At 48.7% G+C, this 18,299-nt stretch overlaps 3 protein-coding genes across 12 annotated transcripts; all 3 read right to left on the bottom strand.

Annotated features, from left to right (window-relative positions):
• Positions 1 to 66: 66 nt before the first annotated feature.
• On the bottom strand, positions 67 to 2,965 carry SPAG8 (sperm associated antigen 8). Of its 3 annotated transcripts, none has more exons than XM_039875403.1 (7): positions 2,269 to 2,965; positions 1,426 to 2,170; positions 1,126 to 1,300; positions 879 to 924; positions 682 to 796; positions 497 to 559; positions 67 to 380 (listed from the first exon to the last, which is right to left on the bottom strand). In XM_039875403.1, the coding sequence occupies exons 1-7, from the start codon at positions 2,481 to 2,483 to the stop codon at positions 192 to 194; spliced, it is 1,548 nt and encodes a 515-aa protein (XP_039731337.1). In that variant the 5' UTR covers positions 2,484 to 2,965; the 3' UTR covers positions 67 to 191. The 3 variants fall into 3 exon arrangements, with proteins under 3 accessions (XP_039731337.1, XP_039731338.1, XP_039731340.1); XM_039875404.1 differs by having other exon boundaries at positions 1,483 to 2,170; XM_039875406.1 differs by lacking the exon at positions 1,126 to 1,300 and having other exon boundaries at positions 682 to 924.
• A 129-nt stretch (positions 2,966 to 3,094) lies between these two features.
• On the bottom strand, positions 3,095 to 5,329 carry HINT2 (histidine triad nucleotide binding protein 2). Of its 4 annotated transcripts, none has more exons than XM_039875416.1 (5): positions 5,129 to 5,329; positions 3,775 to 3,915; positions 3,573 to 3,647; positions 3,395 to 3,467; positions 3,095 to 3,279 (listed from the first exon to the last, which is right to left on the bottom strand). In XM_039875416.1, the coding sequence occupies exons 1-5, from the start codon at positions 5,207 to 5,209 to the stop codon at positions 3,188 to 3,190; spliced, it is 462 nt and encodes a 153-aa protein (XP_039731350.1). In that variant the 5' UTR covers positions 5,210 to 5,329; the 3' UTR covers positions 3,095 to 3,187. The 4 variants fall into 4 exon arrangements, with proteins under 4 accessions (XP_039731350.1, XP_039731348.1, XP_039731346.1 ...); XM_039875414.1 differs by having other exon boundaries at positions 3,573 to 3,677; positions 5,129 to 5,318; XM_039875412.1 differs by lacking the exon at positions 5,129 to 5,329 and adding an exon at positions 4,475 to 5,122 and having other exon boundaries at positions 3,573 to 3,677.
• Positions 5,330 to 7,500: 2,171 nt separating this feature from the next.
• On the bottom strand, positions 7,501 to 18,293 carry FAM221B (family with sequence similarity 221 member B). Of its 5 annotated transcripts, XM_039875408.1 has the most exons (9): positions 17,331 to 18,293; positions 17,013 to 17,193; positions 14,691 to 15,348; positions 14,399 to 14,542; positions 10,037 to 10,147; positions 9,776 to 9,853; positions 9,656 to 9,663; positions 9,345 to 9,464; positions 7,501 to 9,195 (listed from the first exon to the last, which is right to left on the bottom strand). In XM_039875408.1, exons 3-9 carry the CDS (start codon positions 15,346 to 15,348, stop codon positions 8,902 to 8,904), a joined length of 1,413 nt encoding a protein of 470 aa, XP_039731342.1. In that variant the 5' UTR covers positions 17,013 to 17,193; positions 17,331 to 18,293; the 3' UTR covers positions 7,501 to 8,901. The 5 variants fall into 5 exon arrangements, with proteins under 5 accessions (XP_039731342.1, XP_039731345.1, XP_039731341.1 ...); XM_039875411.1 differs by having other exon boundaries at positions 7,501 to 8,983; positions 9,656 to 9,853; XM_039875407.1 differs by having other exon boundaries at positions 8,909 to 9,195; positions 9,656 to 9,853.
• Between the last annotated feature and the right edge of the window lie 6 nt (positions 18,294 to 18,299).

The following is an 18,299-nucleotide window of genomic DNA, read 5'->3' as shown; positions in this document are numbered from 1 at the left end:
TCATAGTTTGGGTTAAGGGCAACTCCAAGGAAAGGTTATGGGGTATGGACATGGAAACTCAGGGAATTACTGAATTAGCAGATTTATGATGAGAAAGAACCCTTTATGTAAAGCCCCTTTACAAAGTACAAACACCTCTCCAGTACAGACAGAAATAGATTCCATATTCCACATCCTTCTTCCCTCAACTCTTAGGCAGTTCTACCCGCTCCACCACCCTGCCCTCCTCCCTGACAGCCCAGGGAAGAGATTTCTCCCAGTTGGTAGGAATTATTCTCAGGTTCATAGGGCAAAGGCTGCCCTAGGGACAAAGGCACTGGTGTTGAGAAGCTGCAGTTCTTCCGGAATGGCGTGTCCAGTGTCTTGATGTTACTGACACCCTGCAGGAGTACCAGAATGAGGACAGATCCTACTCACTGCTAAGACAGAACAGAACAAACAACCTCTTCCCCTCCTCTTCCTTCTGCACTCCCAATGTCTAGTCACTCACACCTACCGGTAACTGTGGTGCCCTCTGTATCCAGAAGGTTTCAGGCTGCTCCTTATGGTAGTCGTGAGGCTGTAAGGGAGAGATAGTGAATAACTCTTGGTCTGAAGCTCCCTTCCTTAACCTCTGGGTCTGCTGCTTTTCTACAGTCCATCAGAGCCCAGCTGTATGTGTGGGGTGGGATGGATTCTCACCTTTGTTGGGGCAGGAGGCCCTCCCTTCTCCAGCTCCTTTTGGTAGTCATGGTGTGTCACAGACTCCATCTCAACGTGCTTCCTTGTGGGTTCTTGCTCTGCCTGCACCTCTTTACTATACAGTTCTGAGGACATCAAGGCCATTCTTCCCTGATTTTTCCCTCCCCTTCCCGTTTCCCCATCACCCAGCCTCTCACCAGATCTGTTGATATAGGAGCATCTCCAGCATGGCTTCACGCTTCCCTATGGGAGGGTAGGGAGTGGAGAGAGTGGGGGAGTCTGGTTAAGAAGGCCCAGAAGAAACAAATTTGAGAAAAGGAAGGGAAATCATGGTGTTTTGCCCTTATACCCATTGGACAATCCATAGTCCCACTAGAAATTTCTTCTTTTCTTTTTTTCTCTAACTAATGGATTCATTCTGGCCCATTCTATCACGCTTCACACCTCTACTTGGCTGATAGTGGTGTCCTGGGGGCCGGTATGCATCTTTCTGGGTGGTGCTGAGGGGCATGGGTGACTGTAGCTGCAGGGTCAGCAGCCCTTGGTGTCCATGTCGGAAGAAGAAACTCTCAGAGCCATCCTGCATGCTTGGGACTTGATCCAGGTGGTTGGTGGCTCTCTGTGGGTACCAAGTTGAGTGACCACAATAACGTTTCTACTGCCCACCCTCATCATAAACTATTGCCTCCCCCAGGAAACAGGGGGCAACCTTCAAGAAAAGGGAGAAGATCAAGACCTTAATACCTCCTCCTCCCAGTTGTAGAGAAGGCACCGGCCCCGTGGCAATGTCTCACTAATAACCTTACACTTCTCTTCAACATCGGGGGGCTTCCACAGCCCTTGGACACCAGGTTCTGAGACTTGCAAAAATTTCCAGGGCTGTTTCTCCGGCTCCCCTTGGTGGTGATTCCAGGAGGCATAACCGGGGATTGGGTCCGCCCCGGGATTTCTCACGCTTGGAAGAGTGTAGGGGCTGAGCTCAGGGTCATGGCCATAGCCTGGATTAGGCCCAGAGTCACTGGCAGGAAGAGGGCCAGAATCAGGACTAATGCCTTGACCAGGGCCAGAGCCACCACCAGGACCAGAACTGGAGCCAGGAACAGGGTCAGAGCTAGAGCCAGTAGCAAGGCCAGGGCTAGAGCTAAGGTCACTTGTAGTACAGGGATCTTGAGCAATGCAGGAACCGTAGACAGGCTTAAAGCCAAATCTCCCATTGCCTATCTTGTGAGTAAAGCTGGATCCAGTGTAGGGCTCCCCAAGAAGACTTTCGGAGGAAGGATCCATGAGGCGGCTAGGCTTAGAGTATGGCGCTTGGGTCTTTATAGGTAATGCAGCTGCTTTGGAAGTGGAGGCAGCTGCAGTGGCTGTAGCAGCTGCTGCAGCTTCTGCAGTTGCGGCTGCCAGGGCCGACTTGGGACCACTGTCCGAAGAAGGAGATGGTTCCGAAGTGGACCCTAATCCTTCCAAGCTGGGCCTTTCGTGTAAAGATCTGAAAGTGAATGCGTCAAAGTTGTCAAAAGCTCAGGAGAGGAAGTCCGCTAACCTTCCTTGTCCCCTTACGCCTGCAGCCAGAGCTGCGGCTCTCACCGCGACCGCGATCTCTCAGTAAAATCAAAGGTCTCCATCGTCAGACACCAGCTACCGGGTTGCCATAGCGACGGCAAATAATCCCAGGAGTCTGCGCAGAAACGGAACTGGGCGGATGTTGGAGGGTGGAGATGGAGGTGGAGGCAAGTTCTCTGAGGGGCGGAAGTCTGTAACCTGGTGCGGTGTGGGAAGGCCGCTTTCCGTCCAGACTCCATTCCGCCGTATCCCGGCTTTTAAGGTTCCGCTGCTCTGAGGCCTCGCCCTCTATAACTAAGCATGATTCTCTGAGGTGGTGGTTGTGTTGGAGACAGGCACAGGGCTGTGGTATCAGACGAAAGCCTACTTTTGTATTTATGTAGGTGCAACAGTAACTTTCCTTTAGTTCATTCTCAAAAGGGGAGCCTTTTCAAACATTTTAAGGATGAAAATACATCAGACAATCGCTTAAAGGCAAAATGGTGAGACACGGGGATTAAAAAGTAGCCGCTTTTTTGTAATTACTTCGCCACCAGTAAAAGGCCACCCACTTCCCCACACCCTCTTACTACTTGTATTGGCAGCTGAATAAGGGCCAGGACTGAGCACAACTCACTGCTAAGATTTAATCTCTTCTTACTTATTCAGGCTTATTCCTACTACTTGTCTAGAAGCTTGACTCAGGTGGACCACTAGGAAGGAAGACTCACAGATCTATAGGCAAATGCTCTTTTAACTACTGTATGGGCCTCCTTTACCAGACCATAGTCAAGGGGAGTCATAACCTTGAATCAGATGTCTTTCCTATATGTGGTATAAATCTTTATATATTTAAGACAAGGGTCAAAAATTGAGGGAGGGCAAGTTTATTCGCATCACAAGGTCCCTTTTCCCCCACCCCCATCCGAGCATCCAGGTCTGGGGTCTTGGTCAGTTGGTAGGTTCAACCTGGAGGCCACTGGAGCTGTCGGCCCCCAAGTACGTGAATGTGAAGATGATACACAGATTGTGCTCCCAGCTTCCCATCATTGATCACTGAAATGGAGCTTGAGGTTAGTGGGTTGGGATCATGGGAAAGGTCAAAGCATGAAGGTCATATTGAGTAGGTATGAAAATTATAGGTGAGGGGCTCAAGGGCCAAGTCACTTACCAAGACGGTATCCGTCTCCCAGCCCCTCAGCCTTTGCTGTGTTCTTGGCTACGAGGAGAAGGTGTCCTAGAAGCTACAGGGAAAGGGTAGGGAGACAGGTGACTTTATTCACTGAAAGCAAAACCTTTAGTTGAGTTGAGGGCTCCCCCCAGCCAAACCCTAGCCCTATTCTTCCCACCTGCTGGTCTTCATCTTCAGCCTGGCTAATCCGAGGAATGGGTTTCTTAGGGATGACGAGGAAGTGCACAGGAGCCTGAGGGGCCACATCACGGAATACAAGACACTGGGAGCAGTGACAGGTCAGAAGCCACCATGTTACTTCAACAGGCTGGATGGTATCTATGAATTTCCCATTGGGATGTGTCCTAAGGGCACCCCACCTGCTGGTCCTCATATAGAATGTCAGCTGGGAGGCTTCTATCCAGGATCCTGGAGAAGATGGTTGGGGCTGTTCCCCCAGGAGCTGCCTGCTGGGCCTTGGCCACTTCATTCTCACCATTCACACCTGCAGCTCCTCGGACCTGAAGGTGAGTCAGACATACCCAAGGGAGAGAGTAGGCAATACCTCTTCCATGTACTCAGCTGGGGCTGGCGAGGCTGGGCTCTGATAGTCATTAACTTCACCCTTCTAAGAACCTATTAGTAGTTCCCAAAGGAAAAGTTCTTCAATTTCAGAGTGTCAGCAGCAGAGAGTAGGGCCAGAGTGTTGGGCCTAGTTAGATAACAGGCAGTATTACAATGTAGGATTCAGCAATCCAGTAGATTTCTGCATCTAAAGTGTCTAGGAAATCTAGCACTGTTCAGGGGGAAAGGATCCAGTCTGAGAACCTGGAGACGGGTCCCAGTTCCTGTTTTACCACTGATTTACCTTAGATAAATCCCCTCTTGGCTTCAAATATATAGGGGATAGTTTGCATCATCATCTCTTAATACCACTTGAAGCTTTTCCCATTTACCCTCACCTTTTTAATGTTTCCACTTATTTCCATTACTTGTTTTCTGATCTTTAATCCAGGTTACCTGTTTTATTCAGGTTTTAATACAATTGCCCTGTTGGACACATGGGCGTCTGGGTGTTACCTGTGATCGCTGAGTGTGAATTTTAACTCCAGTCCTTTGAATTAGCAGAAGGAAGAGTTCAGTTAAGTGAACTGGGCAACCCCAGCCCCAGGAGATTGAGAGTAGGGAAGTCCCAATTTCCCAGGGGCTCAGAAGTCCCAATTTCTCAGGGGCTCTCATTGTGGAAGAGAGGGATGGGATGAATCTGACCAGTCCAGTCGCTCTGGCAGATAGGGAAGATGAGAGGTTAATACTAGTACTCAGTAGGCAAGGGGCCCCGAAGTGGGGCAGAAGACTAGCTCCAAGAAGAGAAAGATCACTTCCTTAAAGGAGCACCGAGGAGGCTGCTCCGAGCAGGCGTTGGTCAGCTGAGCTTCAGGCAGGCTTAGGAGAAGGCAGAAGCCGCCGCAGGGACCTTGTCCCGACCGCGGCGCACGGGCCTGTGCAGGACGTCGGTCATCACCAGTTCGCTTTTCCTGCTGCGAGGCTTTTGGAGAGGTTGCTGCGACCACTAGTCAGATCACCACACAGTCCTGGAGCTCGAGCCTCGGGTTGTAACCCCCCGAGGCCGCAGGGCTGCGCGCGCCTGGAGAAGCCGAAGAGGAACGCGGCCCCCGGCCCCGGGGGACGTCAGAACCCGCAGGATACCCTCCTCGCCCCCAGGCCACTTCTCACCTGCGCCCCCCGCGGCCCCGCGACCGTCACAACCCTGCGCGCCACACGCAGCCCGGCGGCCAACAGCACGGCCGCCGCCATCTTCCCCTCGGCTACGGGAACCTGTCACTTGGGCCCACGCTCAGGCTCTGAGGCTGACCCAACGTGGGGCTGCCAGGAGCCGGCGAAAGGCGGCCATTGGCTCCGCCAGCCGTAGGGAGTTTCGCCATCCCATTGGGTCGTGCTCTTGGCTCTCCATTGGCTCCGCCGCCAGAATCTTTTCATCCCATTGGCTGCTTCTGCCAACGTGACGATTTTTCCAATTCATTGGCTTCTTCTAGTCAGCGTAAAAGTTCCTTTACCTTTGGATCCTCTAACTAGTTTTGCTATGAGACAGTTTCTCACTACACTAGAAGAAAAAAGAGACCTAGAGATGGGATTTCCGTCCAATTGGCTTTGATACACACCGCGGCCGCACTTAGGTTGTAGCGCCCGAGTGGGTGGAGCTTTTCCGTTATTGGCTCCTCCTGTTCAGGTCTTGGCCCTACTGATGGGAGGAAGAGGGTAGCGCTCCGTCACCTGCCGCGCACAGCCTCTAAGATTGCAGACCTTTCACCGCATTGGCCAGGAGGCGCTTGGCGCTCGTTGGCTCCAGGAACTAAAGCTAACTCCGGGAGTCCAAAGCCTTAGGAGGAGTATCGGGAAAGAAGAGGCGGGTGGAGGACACCGGGCAGATAGGGCTGAAGGCGAACTGGGACGGGTCCTTTTTTTAACTGATATGATAGATATTTTCCCCACGAGGGCAATTTCAACCCCTCGAACATATAAGAGATTTTAAATTTACTAATTTAAGGGCAATTCTTCCTTATTTTATGATCTTGTTAACATAGTCACTCCAAGATTAAAGATTCTGCTGTTTTAAGGCGGAAATGCCTTGTCTTTGCCACACGACCAATAAAGCAAATGTTCTTTCCAAATAAGAAAAGATATACGGTTAGCTCTGTGTCGAGTTAGAAGGGCAAGGGAAATGCGTCATAGCTAGGTCTGAAGTATATTTCGTTTTGCTGGCATATATATTTTTGATATAAAAAACAGGGTCACAAATGCTAATATACTCACACCAGGTAATTTTAATCTGAACGTTTAACACATAGGACCAAAGTCACCACTGTATCTATAGCCTATTTTTTTTTTTTAGCGCACGGCCTGACACAATAATTATTTGTATATTTGGCGTTTCTTTTAATTTCCTTTCATTATACATAATGCATATGTGTTGTACATTCTTATTCTCCTACTGTTTTCTATATTATTAGTCTACATAAATATACTTTATAATGGTTGCATAATACTTCCTTGAATGAGTTTATCATAGTAACCATTCCTTTATTGTTGATTATTAACTGAATTAGTGAATGATCATGGCACTAACTGCATATAATCAGTAATGAGGAACTTTTTACTTCTGGAGATAGTAATGATCTCTTTCGTATAACCATATTATTGTTTGAAAATCCTTCCTTTTCCAAAGGGCAGACATTTGCCCCTGTGTTTTCTCCCAGGAGTTCTAGTAGTCCAGGCTGAATTTCTTCCCTTGGAAGGATAGACAGCCTTCCCAAATGTGAGGAAATGTAGACTGGCCTTTTCTCAGTGCCCTACAGGATATAGTTCCCTGTGGTGCCTGTTGACCCCAGGAAGGAATATACCTGCCAAGAAAGACTCTTTGTGATTAATTGGGCTCAAATTCATAATCAGAGTCTAGCAACCATTGCTAACAGGGGCCTTTCATGCACTCAGCATTTCAGGAGAAAGCCACAGACTGAACTATCAGCCTCCTGCATTATGTTCCCATATTCCTAGTTTAGCCTTCCCTTACAAAGGAGTTCTTGGAATCATCTTTCAACCAATGGGCTGAGACCTGTCCCATTCAATCGGAACTGCACAGCTATATCCTTATTTGCATATTTACTGATCAATCAGAGCAGCTCCATCATGACCAATCAGAATGAGTGATCATGACTAATTAGGAAAGTGCTATTTGGATCAATGATACTGCAAATTTAGATTCCTCATTTGCATGGAAATGGACCAATCAGGGACAGGGTAGGGGTGGAACTTTCTCTATAAAAGCAGGCCTTCCATTTGTCTTGGCAGAGTGAACTATTGGGTTCCAGTGAAGATTGTGTTACCCCAGTTTGCAAACTTTACCTGAATAAAGTTTCTCTCTTTTTGCACCCCAGACTAAGGACTCCTATTGGTATTGGGTTGCTGACAGTGACCTTTTGTTGACACTCCTGGGATAGCAGCAGTTCCTAGATCTGCTCAGGATAAGGGCAAGAGATAAAAGGAGCTGGAACCTCAGAAAAAGAAGAAAACCAGCCAGGAGGGGTGGGTGAGTACAAAACACTTTGAAACTGGTTATTTCTTTCAGTTCTCATAGAAAGCATGTAGCACAGAGATTACTCCTTTTTTACAGATCCAGAAACTGAGGCCCAGAGAGGGAAAGCGACTTGCCCACTTACATCACAGAACCCATTAGTGTCAGAATCTTCTACTCCCCATAAAAATCACCTATGGGCTTCTTAGTCACTCCCCAATATTCACTGACTTTAGACCCTGGGCCACAGTCTTCTTTAATCCAAGCCTTTGTGATCACTTGCAGCTGCTGTCATCTGAAAACTGCAATGCTCTGCAGGTTCTGACCACTGTCTCCTGTACTTCGATCCCTGCCTCTACGTCTGCTACTGGACCTCATTAGAGACTTCTGTTCCTTTGTTACTTTTTTCAATATGCCAATTGTTTTCTGGCTTCACTTTCTTTCCCTATTTGTATGGTCAGCTCCCTCTACATCCTCAAGCCTTTTTTGCCTTACTTTCCTGATCATCCCCCCTGCCACCCTTCCACCCTTCCATCACCACCCATTAATCTAAATATTTTTGCTTTTCTGGTTTTCTAACTAGATTCCTGTTTCCAACTGTACCTGAATCCTCAACTACACACTAATCAGGTTTTTCTCCAATTCCCCAGGTTAGCCTTCTCAAACTTTCATCTCTTTTCCTGTTTCCTACTTTTAACTCTTATCTCCCTCCTCCCCCACCAGCAATTGATCTTGTCTCCTACTTCACAGGGGAACTTCCACGAGATCCTGCTCTCTGCAGCTCAGTGACGGCTCCCTTCCTTTCTTCCTTCTTTCCTCTTGGTTGTAGGAAGTGGTTTTTCTACTGTCCAGAGTGAATCCTTTCACCTCTGTCTTGACTTCATCCCCTCCCTCCATCTTTGGAATTTTGTCTTACCAGGCATTAGTCTTTCTCTTCTGCATCCTTCAAGGTCTTTTTTTCTACTAGCTCCCTTTTCCTTCCTAAATAATGCTTCCTCAACTCCATATCTCCCTCTGGATATTGTCTGACTTTTCTCCTGCTCTTTTCATCCAAGTTGCTTAAAGAAATTCTTTCCGCTTCCACTGCATCACTGAAACTACATTCTGAAGTCCCCAAAGACCTTCTAATTGCACAATCCAAGGGACACTTTTCATTCTTTTTCTTACTGGAGGCCACAGCTGCAGCTCATTCTATCCTTCTTGAACTGCTGCCCCCCTCTCCCCTATCCTTGGCTTCCTTGAAGCCACTCTCTCCTTCTGATGCCAGAGCTTAAATGTTTGAGTGTGGTGGAGGCAGATGGCTGGGTCCAGCTTCTCTCCTGTGTGGTGTTCTCTTTTGCCCCTAATAGGTGCCATCTCTAAGGCTTTAGAATGTCTATCCCTGGGCTGGCCTCTAGCTGCCCCATACAGAGTCAGGTCAGATCCCAGTGGCTTCTCCTTTATTGCTGATCTGGGCCAGGCTCATAGAGGCCTGTGCCAGGTGTTGACATTGTCTGTTCCTGGAGGAGAGGAGAATAGAGGTGAAAGAATCAGGTACGAGGGTCAAATGTAGGGCCAGGTTTGAGGCTGCTTGAGCCAGGGAGCCCAGGGGGACTAGGGTGGGAGCTGCGTTGGCCAGAGGGCCCCTGCTTCTGTAGGGCCTTGAAGTCAGAGTTGCTGATGATGGTTTCTCGAAGGGTAGGCATCTCTGCAAAAGGCACATAGTCTGCTCCTGGGGGTGGAAACCAGTACAGTTATGGGATGTGAGGGGTGAAGGAGTGAGGTAGTCTTGGGTGGGATGGTTGAGGATGGAAGTGCCTTCCTGCCTGGCTTTCAGACTACAGACCCTGGAATAGCCCCCTTTCCAGGTTTCCCCCTCACCGTGAGGCCTTCCTCCTCGTCGCCGGGTCTCCTCAGTCTCAAAGAAAGTCTCGTGTTCCTCCCAGCGCCGGTCACAGGCCGCACAGAGGAAATTAGACTCAAAGCAATTGCAGCAACAGCCTAGAGCAAGGAGACAGCCAGAAATAAATATAGGGAATTGGGGCTGCCTCATGAGCTGATTTCTCTCATCTCTTCTTCACAAACCGCAAACGCAAGTCTCTCCTACCAGTTTCCTCATCCTTGTCCCCAAACTATTTGCAACCTATCCCTACCCATGCCCACCTCCATACTCCCCTTGTCCTAGAAGGTACCTTTGACCCTGCAGGGATGGGACCTGGTAGCTGCATGGTCTTCATGGCTGTGTTTACAGCGACATTGGGCCCTCCAGGCCTTGGGGTCAAAGGTGGCTCGTCTCTTGAGCCAGAACTCACCCACTTCCTCTGGGCGTGATGGGATAAAGCAGAACATGAGGCAGCGGCACTGGCCCACATTGCAAGGCACAGATATGTCTATGGGAATGGGGATGGGTGGTAGGATTAGAGCAGCACTTGATAGGGCCTGGCCTTCTCGTGCCAACCCGCTCTTCCACACTAACACATATACACTTTTTCTCATGCATCCCAATATATGACAGAGTACAGTTATTCCTCCCCACCAACAGGGGCTGGAAGGGATAATTCAGTTCTCCCTACCTGAGATGATCTGGTGCTCTCTCAACAAGTGTCCACAAAAGCACTTGGACTCATCCCCAATTCGGAAACAGTCCCATAGATAATGGGGGCAACGCCAGCCAATGTAGAGACCTGGGAGTGGTGGGATTGAGTAATAAGGACAAATGAGAAGGAAAAATAGCCTAAGCTCCCCCAGGTGTTCTCACTGACATCTATCCCCTGGTGGGGGACCTCACCTCTCCCTCCATGTGTATTCATGAGGATCCGCCCATGAGTCCTCATCCCCATCTCTTTAGACTTTTTTCTTGAGGTTTTCTTTTTGCTGCACAAGTGTTTCAGTTCCCTCCCCACTGCATCCCTGTCAGCCTGTCAGAGATGACTGAAGAGTCTTCAGTTTCCAAGCATAAAGATTATGGATGAAATTTTATTTGAAGATGAACATGAACCTCAGTGAGTGATTGCAGGGATTCTCATCTCTTTCCCTCCCCAACTTAAAGCCCAGCTTTGCTTGGTTTCCTTGAAGTGTCTAAGGTGAGGAAAAGGGAAGCAAGGTTGTTGAAGGGACTTGAAGAGGAGGAAGAGGCTGGGCAGCCCTGGGGCCAGGAGGAGGGTTTTCCTCACTTCTCCAAGGCTTCATACTTCTCTTCCGTGTTCCTGGTGTTATGGAACTAATGTCTTCTATGAACCTGAGAAAGGCTGCCTGTGGCTCTTCAAGGGTCAGGAGGAAGGGGTAGGCCAGGAGTCATGAGTGGTGAAGACCAAAAAATATAAACTTCTGAGGCTAAGGAAGGAGGTATAGAAAGGAAGGTGAGGCTAAGAAGTATCCCTGAGTTCAGGTGCTAGCAAGAAGCCACAACCCTCAAGAGCCTGGTTTCAGTAGTGGTATCTGAAAATGTCTGGCTTCACAGTGAATCTCACCATAAGGCGAGGGTGGTGCTGTGTAAATGTGGGAGAACCAGAGAGCCCCCTTCACTCAGATTTTCTCATCCTCCATGAGAGCTGAGAGAGTACCCCAAGAATCCTGTATGAGTCTCCATGGGACCTTCAGCTGTAGGGTTTTTATTCTAATATAAAGGATACTATGAAGTATCATTTCCACCCAAGTGTCTCTGATTTCCCCTAAGGACCTCTCTTCTTGCTTTCCATGGCTCCTTTATGGTACTCTCATCACAGTACAATGCATTATAATGAACTGTTTGTTCACTTGTATTCCTGTTAGGCCATCAGTTTTGCCGAGGAAGGGTCAGTCTTTTCATCTACATCTTTAGTCCTAGCACAGGGCCTGGCACAAAATAGGTGCTCAGGGAACACAGACAGCTTGACTGAATAAGTAAATGAGTAAATTCAGGAGAGAAGAGAAACCCAGCATTCCAGGCATAATCCTGAAGTTCCATAAGGAAGATGAGAAAGAGTTGGTGTCCTCTGGTTTTTGACTCTAGCCCGGGCCATAATTTACAATTTTGTGTCTAATTACTGAACTAGGTTTTCTTGTCTTACCCATGGTATCTCAGAGTCTAAAGCCTGTCCAGATGTGGCTTTTGGCTTTGCTGCTTCTGTCTTGATGCTGATGGCCCGTAGTGCCAGTGCCCCCCACAACACCAGGGAGCCTTGATTGAAAGGGCAGGGTATAGGCAGAGTCACAATGGGGTTGGTGGGGGCCAGGATTCTACTACAGAAATTCTAAACTCCATCTAGAATAGCAGGATACACTGGCTGAGGAGGTGAGGTGTGGAAGTGAAGAAGGGTCAGTGCTCAGAGGTCAAGGCCGAGCCTGAGGGCCTGGGAGAGTCAAGTCCAAGCACAGATGTGGGAGTCAGTGCCCAGCTTTCAGATGAAGACTGAAGTTTAATAGGGAGACTGGCAACTACACCTCAGACTCCTTAAAATAGGATAACTGACAACTGGCTTCGTATTCCAGAGTGGTGCTCTCTATTCTCTGCCCTGATTCTAAACCCTCTTCCTGTTATGAGTGGACAAGAACTGACAGGGGGAGGAGATATCATCTAGGACACCATTTTGGTTCTGTACAACACAGTTGATTCCGTGATCACATAATCACGTTTGCATGATAACATCTCTTTACGCTTAGAACATCTCCATACAGCATATAGCTATTTTTACATGAAGGATGTCTCCAGCCCAGACCATCTCTTGAACTGCAGACCCACGTAGCAGTCTGTTTACGAGACTTTCACCAGTGTGTTCCACAAGCACTTCAGATGTATTATATTCAATCATTCCTTCCAAACCTGGCCCTTGTCCATTGTCCTCTGTTTATTCAACACATACTTAGCAAGCATCTACTGTTTCAGGTATTCACTTAATGGATGGCACCATTATCCAATCAGTTACTTAAGCCGATAACCTAGATGTTATTCCAGGCATGTCCCTCTCTTATCCTACACATCCAATAATCTAAAGGTCAGTTTTACCTTCTTAACATTCCTTGACTTTGTCTACTTCTTTCCACCTCCACCCATCTACTTACCTGGTTTATGACCAGTGCCCCACAATGTAGTCTTCCTGTCTCCAGTCTTCTCTTTCTCCAGTCTACCCTACTGCTAGAGTGATTTTGCAAAAACACAAATCTGTTCATGTCTGTTCATGTTATTATCCCATTTAAAATCTTTTAGTGACTCTCAATTGCTCTCAGGATATAATCCCAGCTCCTGAGTTTGGCACATTAATGCCTGTGCAATCCTGCCCTTCCAGAGCTGAGCTGGGTTACTCTCTCAACACTATGCAGCAGGCACACTGTGTTACTTACACTTTCCTGCTGATACCTTGCCCTGTCATGTCTCGCCATATCCCACTTTTTACCTGGCTGCCTCTTCTGACTCATCTTATAGATTCCAGCTGTGAAGTGATCCCTTCCAAAGATTATTCTTCAAGCTCCCACAACTGAATGTCCCTTTTTTTCTGCTCAGGTAGCACTGTGAGCTGAGCTCAATCATCGTAATTATTAGAATGCGTTATAATTATCCTTTTACTTATTGGTGTCTCTCATTAGAGTATAAGTTATTTAATGGATTTTGTCTCTGAAACCCCACCAGCACCACCACTTCCACGGCTAGCTCAGTGCCTGGCACATTGCTGGTACTCAATAAATGATGAACAAATAAAATAAAAGCTTACACTTGATACTTCTCTACAGAGCACATATACTAACTCTCTAGAGACCAGAGATCCCTAATATTAGAAGGGAACCCCAAATGTCTGGTCAGGATTGAATGACACTTAAATTTCAGTATACATATGCCTGTTTAAACAGGAAAATGAAGAAGTCCAATTTTAAGAGTGCAGTAGCCTTGAAAAGTGGGGAGTAGACAGGAAGTTCTGAGGAGGAGAATGAGGGGACTGAACAGACCCTACATTTATAAGAAGAGTAAGAAAGAGTGACAGAAGATGTTAAAATAAGCAAACAAAACTGTTTCAGTGACCGAAGTGAGACTGAGAAACAAATGAGATCACTGTGACTTTCTTGTCCTGGGGTAGAGTGAGGAAGGTCCCTACATGGGACTGAGAAAAATCAGTTACATGGAGGAGGGATAGAGATAGAATTATTTGGTGGTCCTTATATCTTAGGCCCATTTGTTTTGACATAACTCTACTCCCATCATAAGGGGAAAGAAAGTATGAAAAACTAAAATAAATGAAGTGACATACATTGAATTCAGTCTAGAAACCCCAGAATCCTCACAGCAGGCCAGGGTAATCTTACCAAAGGTAATCTCTATAGATATGAAGTTCAGTAACACAGGTACATGTGCCCGCACCCAGGATGGCATGTGTTTACACAGTACATCTGGACACCCTTTATAGATAAGCACAGCACGCCACTAACAGGACTGTCAAAGGTACTAATTCTGGGATGAGACTTGGAAACAGCAGAGCTAGAAGATATGACTTTCCTCTTTGGTGGAGACTCACAGCTTTTGGGTACCCAGGTGATTATCGGTCTTGTATGAAGAGGTGACAGCCTTTTAATGGAGTTCCACCAAGGGGACCAAGGCCTTTTGCCAGGTAAGAGCAACAAATCACCCGGAGACTGTCCAGATCCTGGGCTACCTCTGCCTTAGGGTTTGTTAGGTATAGGCGAACTGAGCCCTAGATCTGGGGCTAGCCTGTGGCCCTTTTGATTTTAACATCTTTAGTTTGGCCACATGTCCCTACCTGGGCTTTATATGAATATCCCACTTTTTGTCTGCATCCATGCCATCCACCTTGGCCCACCTGTCTGCTCCCTTCCCAGGTTCTAGGCAGGTGGCATTGCCATTTTCACAAGGGGCAACTAACCACTGAATGGGCAAGTTCTCAGAACCTGTTGAATTGGAGGGTGGCCATGGGCCTGTCAGAAGCCTCTGAAAGGCTGCCTGGGCTCACCTGTCTGGATGGCATTCAGGGCTGCATTCTTCTCCCACTGGAAAAGATTATTCACCTGAGCACCAAACTTCTCTCTGTGCATTGCCTTAGCCACTTCCACCAACTCTGCCTGTTTAGCAGGGACCACTGGGTGGGCTTTGTAACCTGGGAAGGGAGAGGCTGAGTAACCAAGGGGATGAGAAGAGGCCCTAAGTCTAAGAGAAGGGGCTAGGTCAAAGAGTAACCCAATCCTCTCCTCCTGGGGCAGGTGAAAGATAGTGATGAGAATGGGGAAAAGGACAGGAGCAATTACGGCTAATTCCTTTCTTCTTCTTTCCGGGATGACGTCCAGGCTGAGCTGTGTGAGTGGTGCCGATAGAGGTATCTACCTCCTCCTTCTCTTCGTCCTCTTCCCTTTCCTTTGCCGATGTGTCCAGGTGGACCTGGGCTGAAGGGCCTGAAAGGGAGTGCTGTTCAAGGATCTCTGATTCAGAGGTCTGGGCGGATCTTCTCCATGAGGGCTTCCTGGAGGAAGATTCAGAAAAGAAGTCTTCCTTCAGAGTATCAGAGGAAGACATAGAGCTATGGCCTGGTGATGAGTTATGAAAACTAAGGTGTTTCTCTGGGACCTTAGAGATGTGACTCTCCAATGGGCTCTCAGGGGTAGAGGCCTTGGAGGTGGAAGGCTCCAAAAGAGTTTCATAGGCATGTGGCTCTAAAGAGGTTTGAGGGATGGAAGGCTTCAAAGAGGTTTCAGAGGTGTGGGTCTCTAAAGGGGTCTGGGAAGTGGAAGGCTCCAAAAGAGTTTCAGGGGTAAGGGGCTCTAAAGGGGTCTCAGAGATGGAAGGCTCCAAGGGGGTTTCAGTGATAAGGGGCTCCTGTGAGTCCTCAGCAGAGGGGTCCTTTGAAGAAGGGTGCTCCTCTGCATCCATGGTGGTTTGAGGCTCTTCTATGACCTTGTCTGCCTCCATCTAGTGGTAGAATAGGGTACAGGCTTCATTAGATTGGGATTGGAGGGTCTGCAAATCAGGGTTCACAGTGGGTTATGGAATTAGGAATTAGTGCACCCGAGATAGAAGGGGGAAAGATGAATTCTGAATCAGGGTACGGTGCCAGGAGTTTCACCCATGTGCTTAACCCCCATGCAGCATCCTGTTATGGGTTGTGAGGGAGCTCAAACTTAAAGATTGAAAGGCCCCATGCAGCATCCTGTTATGGGTTGTGAGGGAGCTCAAACTTAAAGATTGAAAGGCTGAAGCAGTCAGAATCCCATCAGTAGATCATAGCAGAAGGCCATGCTCCAAGAGGAACCTGAACATAGCAACTTGGCTAGTCCAAGAAAAGGGTCCTGGGCAAACCTTAGGACTGTGGGGAGGGTCAGGCTGTAGAATTCTAGGAACTGGAAATTCCAAGCCCAAGTGAGGGTTTGCTCCCAAAAGTACAGGAGGATGCCATGATGGCAGGGCCCTCTTCACAGTCTAGTTTTGTCTATGGACCACACACACCTTTCCTTGATGTTATTCATGTTCAAGACTTCAGCTACTTCCAGCTGTATGCTGGTGACTCCTAAATCCAAAATTCCAGCTCAGACCTCTTTAAACCCCTATATTTCACATTCATACCCACTGGCTGCTGGACATGGCTAAATGGATGTACACAGGGCACCAAACTGAACTCTGGGAATTAGCATAGTCTTCTCCTTTTCTCTCAGCCTTTGTCTTCAATAGGCCCAAGGACTGTATTTCCTATCTTCTATCCCTAAAGTCCATTCTCTCCTCTCTTTTCCCTCCAATTTTGTTCAAGCTCTTACCATTTTCTACCAGGATTATGTAATAACTATGCCCCTCTGCTGCCTTCCCCAGCATATTAATCCACTCACCCATTCTTTCATTGATTTATGTAACTTACACTTTTATAAAGGGCCTAATCGTACACTTTTACTCAAGCACTGTGCTAAGTACTGGACTCAGTTGAAAGAATTTGGGAAGGAGATAGATTAACCAAAATGACAATACAAATGAGCTGTGTTGTGCTGGGGTAAGTCCAGGATGCTGTGGGGGAGTGGAGTGTGCCTAATTTGTTTTGGAAGTATGTCCAAAGGAAGTGAATCTTCCTTAATGACCCAACTGAAATCTTTCTAAAATGCAAACCTAACAATGGCATCCCCTTGCTTAAAAATACTCAGTGACTCAGCCTAAGGATTAAGTCTAAATTTCTTGGTCCTGACATTCAAGGCCTGTCATCATTTGCATCAGTGCCTAAGGATTCTAGCCTTAACTTTCCCTGCTCCCTGCTTTCCCCCTCATGCCCCAGAGATACTAAGTACATCACTTAAACTCATCGAAGCCCTTCAAAAGGGGAAGTTTGAGACAGGAAGTAGAAGGAGAGGTAGAATGGTGGGGAGGAAGATGACCAGACATTCAGCAAGAGGAAAAAGGGACCTGGGGTTGGAGAACCAGAAGATTGGAAGAGAGGAAGGGAAATAGAAGGGGAGGAGGAAACTGGCTGGAAGGGGAGGGTTAAGATGAAAAGTAGAGAATGGGAGGGGGTTGAACTGAGGAGGGAAGGGACAGAAAGTTTTAGGAGGGAAATGGGATGAAGGTTTAGAGTAGGGGCCATTGGAAAGACTACATACCTTTGGGCTTTGGCTTGGCTGTTACAAGTCCTTAGGTCATAATCTTGTTTGAAGCTGGGAAGGGGAAGCGTTAGCCCCAAGGGAAGCAAGGCTCTTGGTTGTGGATGAGACCTGGCTTCAGGGCCTGTGTGGTGACAGGCCTTGCCTGCAAGTCTATGACTTGGGGAAGAGACTTGAATTCCTGCAGAAATTAGCAAAGGAGCTCTGTCCAGATCTGAAGAAGGGTGGGAGGGGGAGGGACTAGGGGTACAGGGCTGATGAAGGTGGGAGTTGACTAAAGCCTCTGGAACCCAGACCGGGATAGATGGGATCTCTCACCAAGGCAACCGGAACGCCCAGTAATCTCAGTGTCAACAGCAGTCTGGTCACTTCCCCAGTGGGTGAGGTCTCCTCAGGGGGCTGCATTGGACCTGGAGGGGACGAACCTAGAGGGTTCACTTCTTTTGAGGAGGTTTGCAGGATATCTTTGAGAGTCTCTGGGTAAGGTTTGCGGATTATCTGTGGGGATGTCCGTGGGTGTCTGGGTTTGTGAGGGTCTCTGTAGGGTTCCTATGAGCTGTCTTGGCGCAGTGGGGGTCTGAGGATATGAGGAGAGCATGGTGGGTGGGTGGTTGAAAGCAAGGACTCGGGTAATTGGGGCTGGGGCGGAGTCTGTCCTCGGAGCCCAGCAGGACCAAGTTAGAGACCAATAGAATAGGGAAGGGGGCGGGCTTTACTGAGAAGAACCAATCGAACTGACCGAGGGGCGGAGCGCCACACGCCGTCAGGCGGAGGCCGCCGCCGCGGGGCCTGGTTATCGCCGTTCAGCGCAGCCCGGAGTCGCCCAGGCCTGAACTCCTACCCAGGTCCCCGGCTCGGCCTCAGCCGGCCCGACCCCGGCCCCGGGCCCGCGAGGACACCGGAGGTTACCCCCCGGGGGTGGGGAGCGGAGCCGCGGGTCAGCTCTGCGGGCGCCCCGCGCTGGCCTGACCGGCCCCGCCCCCGCCCCGGGCCATGGCCCAGCCCTTGTCCAGGCCCCTCGTCCTATCCCCATCCAGGCCTTGGCCCCCGGCCCCTCCCTCGCCCTGCTTCCCAAATCAGTCCCAGCCCCATCCTGGGTACCAGCGAATGCCCAGGTCCAAATCCCAGCCCAGGCGCCACCTCCAGTCCCAGTCCCAGGCCCTGGCCTGGCCCCCATCCCAGCCTCTACCCTTGTTCCACCTCCTGTCACAAATCCCAGCCCAGCCCCTGTCCCAACCCCATCCCCAATGTTTACTTACTCTTCGGGCCCAAACCCTGCCCTTGCTC

The sequence above is a fragment of the Pteropus medius genome, unplaced genomic scaffold, assembly GCF_902729225.1.
Source record: "Pteropus medius unplaced genomic scaffold, Ma_sr-lr_union100, whole genome shotgun sequence".
NCBI lineage: Eukaryota > Metazoa > Chordata > Mammalia > Chiroptera > Pteropodidae > Pteropus > Pteropus medius.
This window is presented reverse-complemented; position numbering and strand designations above follow the sequence as displayed.

Bases quoted from the DNA above. Each gene is read 5' to 3' on its own strand.
- SPAG8 (XM_039875403.1), bottom strand. From the start codon at position 2,483: ATGGAGTCTGGACGGAAAGCGGCCTTCCCACACCGCACCAGGTTACAG. The intron at 2,171-2,268 runs GTGAGAGCCGCA...ATTCACTTTCAG, and splicing joins ACTGAGAGATCGCGGTCGCG to ATCTTTACACGAAAGGCCCA. The intron at 925-1,125 runs GTGTGAAGCGTG...ACCCTCCCATAG, and splicing joins CCACTATCAGCCAAGTAGAG to GGAAGCGTGAAGCCATGCTG.
- HINT2 (XM_039875412.1), bottom strand. From the start codon at position 4,633: ATGAGAGCCCCTGAGAAATTGGGACTTCTGAGCCCCTGGGAAATTGGG. The intron at 3,678-3,774 runs GTGGGGTGCCCT...CACTGCTCCCAG, and splicing joins TTCTATATGAGGACCAGCAG to TGTCTTGTATTCCGTGATGT. The intron at 3,280-3,394 runs GTAAGTGACTTG...GCTCCATTTCAG, and splicing joins GGGAGACGGATACCGTCTTG to TGATCAATGATGGGAAGCTG.
- FAM221B (XM_039875408.1), bottom strand. From the start codon at position 15,348: ATGGAGGCAGACAAGGTCATAGAAGAGCCTCAAACCACCATGGATGCA. The intron at 14,543-14,690 runs GTAATTGCTCCT...CTCCCTTCCCAG, and splicing joins GAAGAAGAAAGGAATTAGCC to GTTACAAAGCCCACCCAGTG. The intron at 10,148-14,398 runs GTGAGCCCAGGC...CACCACTCCCAG, and splicing joins CCTGAATGCCATCCAGACAG to GTCTCTACATTGGCTGGCGT.